The following is a 9,534-nucleotide window of genomic DNA, read 5'->3' on the forward strand; positions in this document are numbered from 1 at the left end:
CTCGGGCCGTGGGAGGGCAGGGGCCCCACGGGGGGAGCCCCACGGAGGGGGTGTGCCCGTCCCTGTCCCCATCCCCGTCCCTCCCGGGATTAGCAACTCGCTCGCTCCTGGGCAGTTTCTCGTGCCCAGCTGTGCGCTGAGTTGCCCCGGTCTCAGCCCACGTGGCTCCCCGCCCACTCAAGGGGACACCTCAGGGTCACCTATCGGATCGCATTCCCTGTGAGGTGCAGGGTCCCATGGGGCTCCCCCCGCTCAAAGGGACACCTCAGGGTCACCTGTAGGATCCCATCCGCCGTGGGGCGCGGTATCCCTTGGGAATGCTCCAGCTCACATATCACTTTTCCAGGCATGAACGCCGCTGTCCGCGCTGTCACCCGCATGGGGATATACGTGGGAGCCAAGGTCTTCCTCATCTACGAGGTTGGGGTTCCCCCCCTGCTCCCCATCATGGCTGGGGGGATCCACCCACCCCCCCTGTGCCAGGGTACCTTTCACCTCCACCCTCTGCTTCTCCACAGGGCTACGAGGGGCTGGTGGAGGGGGGTGACAACATCAAACAAGCCAACTGGCTCAGCGTCTCCAACATCATCCAGCTGGTGAGGGCCACCATGGGGCCACGGGACTGCAGCTCCCAGCCCCCCAAAGGTGTGTGACAAGCCCCGTGTCCCGTTCTGTCCCCAGGGCGGGACGGTGATCGGCAGTGCCCGCTGCAAGGCCTTCACCACGCGGGCGGGCCGGCTCCGCGCCGCCCGCAACCTGGTGGAGCACGGCATCACCAACCTGTGCGTCATCGGCGGGGGGGGGCGGCCCTAAGGAGGCCTGGGCTCCAGCCCCATGATGGTGCCCTGAAATAACCAGTGTGGTGGCCGTGACCCCCCCAGGGCAGATCAGCGAGGAGGTGGCGAGGAAGAACTGCCACCTGAACATCGTGGGGCTGGTGGGCTCCATCGACAACGACTTCTGTGGCACCGACATGACCATCGGCACCGACTCGGCGCTGCACCGCATCATGGAGGTCGTGGACGCCATCACCACCACGGCACAGAGGTGAGGGGGACGGGGGACTGGGGGCTGCAGCGCCCTGGCCATCGCACCCACACACCCACCCACCTTCTCTTCCCACCCGTGTCCTTGCAGCCACCAGCGGACGTTCGTGCTGGAGGTGATGGGTCGCCACTGCGGGTAAGTCCCCGTGGGTGGAGAAGCCATTGGTCGGATGGGATGCCACATTTCAGGGCCAGTGCTGCCACCTCTGTGTCCCCCCAGGTACCTGGCGCTGGTGTCCGGCCTGGCCTCGGGCGCTGACTGGCTCTTCATCCCTGAATCCCCTCCGGAGGACGGCTGGGAGGACCTCATGTGCGAGAGGCTCGGGGAGGTGAGGGGAGGTTCCTGCCATCTCATCCCATGCCCTGTTTCCCCTGGGGAGTCCCCGTGGGGGCCCAGGCTGAGCCCTGCAGCCGTGCCCGGCCCCTGCTTCGGGAGCTGCCGCCATTGTCCCTGTGAGCCGGGGCACTCAGCCGAGCGCAAATCCAGCCCTCGTGTGCCAGGGGCAGTGCTGGCTTGGGGGCTCAGCTGCCTGTGACCTGAGCCACCCCCGGGGCAGCACAGAGGGCGGGAAGAGGAGGGCAGCGTGCTCACACAGCCGTGGTGGCCGTTTGTCCTCCCCTCGTGGCAGACGCGCAGCCGGGGCTCGCGGCTCAACATCATCATCATCGCCGAGGGCGCCATCGACCGCAGCGGCAAACCCATCTCCTCCAACTACGTGAAGGACGTAAGGGACTGCCCCGGCACCACCCTGGCACCCACGGACGCCGGTGGGTCCCCAACGTGGTGTCCCCTCTTCCCCACAGCTGGTGGTGCAACGCCTGGGCTTCGACACACGGGTCACCGTCCTCGGCCACGTGCAGCGTGGAGGGACCCCGTCCGCCTTTGACCGCGTGCTGGTAGGTGCAGGGGAGGACACAGAGAGGGGGAACCCCGCTCCTGCCATCCCGCTGCCCAGTGGAAAGGGGTGAGGCTCAGATGGGCTCAGCCCTGCTGTGCTGGGCAGAGCTGTGCGCCCATTTCTCCTCATTTACTCCAAATTTCATGGATTTTTAAATAAAACCATCAGCATTCCAGCAGTGAATCAGCAGCCACATGGTTTCCGAGGCTGTTGGGAGTATCCCTGAGCATCCCACCCAGCTGGCACTGGTAGGCCCCAGTGTCACTGGTGCCCCTGTCCCTTTGCAGAGCAGCAAGATGGGGATGGAGGCAGTGATGGCGCTGCTGGAGGCCACTCCGGACACCCCGGCCTGCGTGGTCAGCCACTCTGGGAACCAGTCGGTGCGGCTGCCACTCATGGAGTGTGTCCAGGTGGTGAGTACCAGGGAAGCTGGGTGGGGGTCTCACTCCCCTCCCTGTGAACGTGGGTGTTATGGTGTTGCATCTTTCTCCCTCCTCAAGACAAAGGATGTGCAGAAGGCCATGGATGAGAAGAGGTTTGATGAAGCCATCCAGCTCCGTGGAAGGTGAGGAGCAGGGACCAGGACTGGGGGAGACATCCCCCTCTTGGATAGGGGCTTCTCCTTCTGGGGAAGCTGTTGGCTCCTGCAGCCAGAAGGGTGTCCCCAGTCACACCACAGGGGCAGCGGGGAGGCTTCCCCTTCTCCCAGATGTGCCTTGGGGACATATCACCGTGTCCTTGCAGGAGCTTTGAGAACAACTGGAACATCTACAAGCTGCTGGCGCACCAGAAGCCAGCTCAGGAGAAGGTGAGGGGGGAGGGGGAGCAGCAGGGTGCACCATCCCCACCCTGGGGACATGTGGGGATGTGCTGTTCCCATCCCTGTCCCCGCAGAGCCCCTTTAGCATGGCCATTCTGAACGTGGGAGCGCCGGCCGCCGGCATGAACGCTGCGGTGCGCTCGGCCGTGCGCATCGGCATCTGCCAGGGACACACCATCTACGTGGTCAACGATGGCTTCGAGGGCCTGGCCAAGGGGCAGGTAAGGGGCACCCTGAGCCTGGGATGTCCTGCAGGATGGGGTTGGGCTTGGGGGAGGGGGGTTCTTCCCACCCCTAACCTGTGGCTGGTGCCCGCAGGTCCGCGAGGTGGGCTGGCATGACGTGGCAGGATGGCTGGGCCGTGGCGGCTCCATGCTGGGCACCAAGCGGTGAGTGCAGCCCTGGGGACAGGGACATAGGGAAAGGGTGTCCCCACCATCCTCACCCCACTGTCTGCTCCCCTTCCCCACCACAGGACGCTGCCCAAGACCTGCATGGAGAAGATCGTGGAGAACGTGCGCAAATTCAACATCCAGGGGCTGCTGGTCATCGGGGGCTTTGAGGTGTGGTTGAATCCTCGATTGGGGGCCGGGCTGTGGGCATCCCAGAGGAATCTTTCTGGGATGTGGATCTGGCTGCAGAGAGAGCCAGCATTTCCCAATCCCTCGGCTGCTTGCAGGCGTACGAGGGGGTGCTGCAGCTGGTGGAGGCCCGCGGGCAGTACGAGGAGCTCTGCATCGTCATGTGCGTCATCCCCGCCACCATCAGCAACAACGTGCCCGGCACCGACTTCAGCCTGGGCTCCGACACGGCTGTTAATGCTGCCATGGAGGTGAGGGACCCAACAGGGACAGCTCCCTGTGCTCCACCACCTTCCATCACGGCCTGGAGTGGCCAGTGTCTCGTGCTGGGGAAGCAAAGGTGGCTTTCCCTGGTGTGACCTCCCCTTGTTTGGGCGCAGAGCTGTGACCGCATCAAGCAGTCGGCCTCGGGCACCAAGCGCCGCGTGTTCATTGTGGAGACCATGGGGGGCTACTGCGGGTACCTGTCCACGGTCACCGGCATCGCCGTGGGCGCCGACGCCGCCTACGTCTATGAAGATCCCTTCACTATCCACGACTTAAAGGTGGGCGGGCAGGAGAGGCTCTCTGGCTAAAATGAGAAGGAAAACAGGGCAAGGGAGGGCTCCAGAGCAGGGCAGGAGCTGCAGGACATGGCCGTGCTGGGTTGATGTCAGGACAGGACAGCTGTGGGATGGCTGCTGGCATCTCGGTGTTCATCTTGCAGGCCAACGTGGAGCACTTGACTGACAAAATGAAGACGGATATCCAGAGAGGGCTGGTGCTGCGGTGAGTTGGGGGCACTTGGGGACAATCACTGCAAACCCCAGCCCTGTGGCAGGGAGCAAGGCTGGAGCTGAGCCCTTCCCGTGGCCAGAGGGGGGTCCTGGGCATGGTGAGATCTGGCACTTGGCCCTGGGGACACTGGATGCCTCCGCTGCCATCCCACCCCAGCCCCAGGGTCCCCCTGGGGACACAGACTGGGGCTCTGGGCCTCAGGGAGAACAAAACACCACAGAAAAAGTGTTATGGGAAACAAAGGGGGACCTCCTGGGCATGCCAGGGGAGGGAGCAGCCCCCCAAAACCTTCCTCTGCTCCCTAGCAATGAGAAGTGCCACGAGCACTACACCACCGAGTTCCTCTACAACCTTTACTCCTCTGAGGGCAAAGGCATCTTTGACTGCAGGATCAATGTCCTGGGCCACCTCCAGCAGGTACAGAGGTACAGGGGACAGGGTGGCATGGGCCCTGCTGGCCCTGAGAGCTGGGGCAAGGCCTGACATCCCCATTTCTTTGTCCCCAGGGGGGAGCCCCAACCCCCTTTGACCGGAACTACGGGACCAAGCTGGGAGTGAAGGCGGTGCTGTGGATGTCAGAGAAGCTGCAGCAAGTCTACAGCAAGGGTGAGCCGAGGGCTGGGGATCCCACAGGGGGTAGGGAAGGCTGGTGGCTGCTGCTCCAGGCTTCCAGGCTTGGCCCCCAGTGAGGTGGCCAAGGTCAGCAGTGTCCCCTTCCCAGGACGTGTGTTTGCCAACTCTGGAGACACTGCCTGTGTGATCGGGCTGCGGAAGAAGGTGGTGGCCTTCAGCCCTGTGACAGAACTCAAGAAAGTCACGGATTTTGAGTAAGTCCCCATGCCCCAGCGGTTCACTGGCTCCTGGGGGAACCTTCCCAGGGTGTCTGCTCTAGAGCTGTGTCCCCTGCACAGGCACAGGCTGCCCCAGGAGCAGTGGTGGCTGAACCTACGGCTGATGCTGAAGATGCTCGCCAACTACCAGATCAGCCTCACCGAGTACATCTCGGGCCAGATGGAGCACGTCACCCGTCGCACCCTCAGCATCGAGAAGGGCTTCTAGTCCCACCAGCCTGGCCCATAGCCCCTGCCGTGTCCTCTCTGTGCCCACGTACTGCTGGGGGAGCACTGTGTCCCCTCTGTTCTCAGTAGCCCTGTAGCTTTGCCATCGACCCCATACAGCAGGCAGAGCCTGGTGCTGTGTTCCAGAATGGCACAATCACTGCTGCGGGTTCTGGTCCCTGTGCGGATGCAGAAGAGATGCTTGAGCCCAGCCGCACAGCCCAGACCCTTAATTTTTCCTTAATAGTTTATTATTATTTAATCATGGGGTATTTTGAGTCCTTGATTAGTGGCTTGACCGCCTGAGCCAACTGCTGCTGCTTGTAGTCGCGTGCCCCACGTGCGGGAGGGGAGCAGGGAGGCTGCAGAGCCATTCCAGAGTGGGTCGGAGCAGTTCCATGGGGCTTCTGGGTGCCCCTGTGGAGCTCCATCCCCCGTGGGGGTCTCGAGGGCTGAGCACGGGGGTCCTGGCGAGCCCCTGTCCCCTTGCATGACGCTTGGCTGCGACCGTCACCGCGTGGCTGTGGGCACCGTGTCCGTCACCTCACCGCTGCTCCGTGACCCCCGGACCCTGCACTGCCCGCGGCGCTGCTCCTCTCCTCTAGAGATAAAACCTGCTGGAGCCAAACCTGCCTCCTGGAGTGGTCATTGTGGGGGGAGACGGGTGGCAGGGCAGGAGCAGGGTGGGGGGAATAGCAAAGCCGGATAGGTTTCCCAAGGTGGGTTAATGCTGGGCTATTCCAGCCTCCTGCTGGAAGCAGGTTTGCCCCCGAGCAGGCTGCACGGTCCGGATAGCTCAGTCTTTTATGGGGGCAGCCTCCCGAAAACCCAAGCAGCTCTTAGCCACTGGCAACCTTAGCAAGTTTAAGGGATATCAGCTCTTTTAGTGATTATCAGCTCTTTGTGATTCTAGCTCCTAGCTTGCACGGTACTGCAGGCAGGCTGGCAGACTCAGGGCGAGAGAGGAGAAGGCTATTGTGGCATTCAGCAGTGATGCCTTTATTGGATGTTCTGCAAAGGGTTCCAGTGACAGCTCTTCTAACCAGAATGGGCTAAAACTATATAGGGTATAGGGGGATCCCAAATTGTCCAATAGCAGGGGTTAAGGAGAAGTGACCTATGGGGTTACAGAGAGATAAGCAGGGGTCCAAAAGGCAGAAGACAGGGGCTTGCCATGACTTGGCATTTCCTATCTTTAGGCCGCTGCCTTCCACGGGGCCCTAGCAGGCCCTGTGCCTGCTACACTGGGCCAAGACATTCCCTGCTTTTGTGCATCCTCAAAGCCTGGGAGAGTGGGACAACAGGCAGCTTCTCCTCCCTGTCCAAGTTGTGGTGGGTGCAAGGTCAGCATCCTTTTGCAATCGCTTTGCGATTCCAGAGGAAAATCACTGGTTTCCCACCTCCAAGGGAACCACCCAAGTGCTTTAGGGTGGTGCTGTGCTCGTTTGTGAGGCAGTTTCTCACACTTGTGGCCAAGCGTGCCGGCCTGGCCGAGCTCTGCGTGCTCAGGCTGTGCCAGACGGTCACAGGGAGCCCCTTTCCCAGGCCACTTCCCTCCTGGGGCTGCTGGCTGACGGCTCCAGCCTGTGGGACAGCATCAGCTTGCATCACAGTCTCTGGGGTCAAGCATGCCGTTATTTTGTCCTCCCCATGGAGCTGTCCCCAAGTGAAAGTTCCCCCTGACTTGCCCCCTGCCTTTCTCTGATGGGGTGACTCCCTCAGTGGGCAAGGGAAAGGTTGTGGATGACATTTATCCTGGTTTCTATACAGCCTGGACACAATCCCACCCAACATCCTTCTCTCTGCATTGCAGAGAGCTGGGTTCCATGGATGGACTGTCAGATGGATTAGGGATTGGCTGGATGGTCACATCCAGAGGGTCAGTGGCTCAGAGTGGCCATCAGTGACCAGTGGTGTCCCAGGGTCTGTGCTGGGACCAGTGATGTTTAAGGTCTCCATCCCTGGCACAGAGGGGTCGGGGCACCCTCAGCAGGTTTGCAGGGGACACCAGGCTGAGGGTGCAGTGACACTCTGAAGGACAGGGCCATCCAGGGGGCCCTGGACAAGCTCCAGAAGGGACCATGGGAATCTCCTGAGGTTTAACAGCACTGAGAGCTGGTGCTGCCCCTGGGTCAGGGCAATCCCCAGGATCAACCCAGGCTGGGCATGAGCAGAGGGAGCAGCCCCTGGAGAAGGACTTGGGGCTGCAGGTGGTGAGGGCTGGCCATGCCCCATGCCAGTCCAGCCCTGTGCTGGGCTGATCCCCAGGGTGGGCAGCAGGAAAGGGATTGGGATTGTGCCCTCTGCCCTGCTCAGGTGAGACCCCACCTGCAGAGCTGCCCCAGCCCTGGGCCCAGCACAGGAAGGACCTGGAGCTGCTGCAGAGAGCTCTGGGGTGACCTCACTGTCAGTACCTGAAGGAGCCAACAAGGAAGCTGGAGAAGGACTTTGGACAAGGGCCTGGAGTGACACACCAAGGGGGAATGTCTTCCCACTGCCGCAGGGTTAGATGGGATATTGGGAGGGAATCGTTCCCTTTGAGGGTGGGGAGGCCCTGGCACAGTTGCCCAGAGAAGCTGTGGCTGCCTCATCCCTGGAAGTGTCCATGGCCAGGTTGGAGCAACTTGGGCTAGTGGAAGGTGTTCCTGCCCATGGCAGGGAGTGGAATGAGATGGGCTTCCAAGTCCCTTCCCACCCAAAACCATTCCATGATTTCAGTGCTTTTCCCCTAACTGAACACATTTTAGGCTCTGGAGGAAGATGGTAACTTTTGTCTCCTCCGTGGACCCATAAGGAGCAGACCTTGCTGATGAAGAGAGCATTGCTGCTCTTGAATAAGTATCTGCTTTGGAGACGCCAGGCAGAAACCTGGCTTCTCCTGGAGCTCCATTTCCTGGGAGGGAAATGGGTTCTTCCACTCTCCCATGTGCCACTCCACTTTGGGCAAGCCCCAGCCCACTCCTTCCCTCCCTCCCTCAGCCATGGACCTCACACCTGCCTCACCAGCAGCCTCCCAGAGTCTCTGGGGGTGGTTTGAAGGGAACAGCTCAGTACAGCTGCTGGCATTTTCCAGAGCTGGAATCATCTGCATTCACCGCTCGATATTCCCGGCTGAGGCAGGGCAGGGTGACAGCAGGTCATGTGGAAAATCTGTCGGCAGCACTGCCCTGCAGCAAACAGGTTTAGGGTGTGAATGGGGACAGGGCTCAGACCAGCTGCATGTTGAGGGACAGGAGTCACTGCAGCCCCCACACCTCATTTCCACCAAAAAAAATACCTGGAGGGCCAAATTCCTGGGAGAAGAGGGACAGGCACAGGCACTGAATTCCAAGGATGAGCAGGAGGGGCGTGACTGTGCTCCCAGCCCACCCTGAAGAGAGGACAGAGCAAGCCTCCAGAAGCATCCTGCAGGGGAAGGCAGGCTGCCAGGGCCCTGGAGGGGCTCAGCTCCCGCTGGGGTTTGCTGGGATGCTGCAAGGAGCAGTTGGGAGCCCTGAGGGCAGCACCAGCAGCAGCCAAGGATGACGAGCACATAGGCAAAAAACAGCCCAGCTTCTCCAGGAATTGTGTCAGTGTGGCCTCAAGGGCACAGTGATTGCTCCACCAGCCCCATGACCGAGTCCTGATGGACACTTCCTTTGATCACTCATATCCCAGAGAAGCTGGTGGTCCAGCTCACCCCAACAGCAACTCCCTTGTTCCTTGACATGGACAGGCCAGGGCCCTGGGAGAAGACTTGCACTCAGCAGGGTGAGTCTCCCAGGCCCTGGATGTCAAAGTCTGGGACATCATAAATCACACAAGTGCAGCTGGGTTTAACGCAAAAGGCAAGAACAAAGGTCATTTGAAGAGATAAAGGCATCAGCAAATGTCCCCCTGAGTGATGAGGGTCAAGCTGTGTCTGTTCCCACCAAGGTCAAGCAAACAGGCTTGTGGACACAAGGAGGCTGTCACCATCCCTGAGGAGCATTCCTTCCTGGAAGCACAGCCTGGACACTGCACAAACTGGGGGCCATGGAACACCCACGTCACCAGTGCAGCACTGAGAGACACAGAGGGCTCGTGTCCTGGATCTCAGGGCCATCATCCTGCCCAGGTGGCTCTGCACTGAGCTTTCCTCTGCACCTCCTTTTCTCCCTGCTTTGCTGTGGCTGCAAGAAGGTTGTAAGCCAGCCCAGTGGCCCTGCAGAGCAGTGCTGGGAGCAGGCTCACCGTTCCAGAGGTGCAGTGAAGCGGGAAGGCACAGCCCTCCTCCTGCTCCACAGCGCTCACAATGCACTCCCTGAACCAGAGGTAATGGAGCAGTGCCCCCAGCCAGGCCTTTGCTGAATTCCAGCCACCACTCACACAGCC

General features: G+C 61.0%; 1 protein-coding gene across 1 annotated transcript; it reads left to right on the forward strand.

Annotated features, from left to right (window-relative positions):
• Positions 1 to 348: 348 nt before the first annotated feature.
• On the forward strand, positions 349 to 5,809 carry PFKL (phosphofructokinase, liver type). Its single transcript, XM_031060343.1, is given in 21 exon segments — positions 349 to 420; positions 519 to 596; positions 682 to 816; positions 818 to 1,047; positions 1,138 to 1,182; positions 1,267 to 1,375; positions 1,676 to 1,771; positions 1,851 to 1,943; positions 2,233 to 2,358; positions 2,446 to 2,510; positions 2,690 to 2,753; positions 2,840 to 2,986; positions 3,084 to 3,154; positions 3,241 to 3,328; positions 3,445 to 3,597; positions 3,727 to 3,891; positions 4,053 to 4,114; positions 4,429 to 4,540; positions 4,630 to 4,729; positions 4,845 to 4,950; positions 5,035 to 5,809. Coding segments are annotated over 21 exon segments (2,265 nt in total). The 3' UTR covers positions 5,183 to 5,809.
• Positions 5,810 to 9,534: the final 3,725 nt, after the last annotated feature.

This window comes from Geospiza fortis, unplaced genomic scaffold (genome assembly GCF_000277835.1).
Source record: "Geospiza fortis unplaced genomic scaffold, GeoFor_1.0 scaffold118, whole genome shotgun sequence".
In the NCBI taxonomy this organism is placed as follows: domain Eukaryota; kingdom Metazoa; phylum Chordata; class Aves; order Passeriformes; family Thraupidae; genus Geospiza; species Geospiza fortis.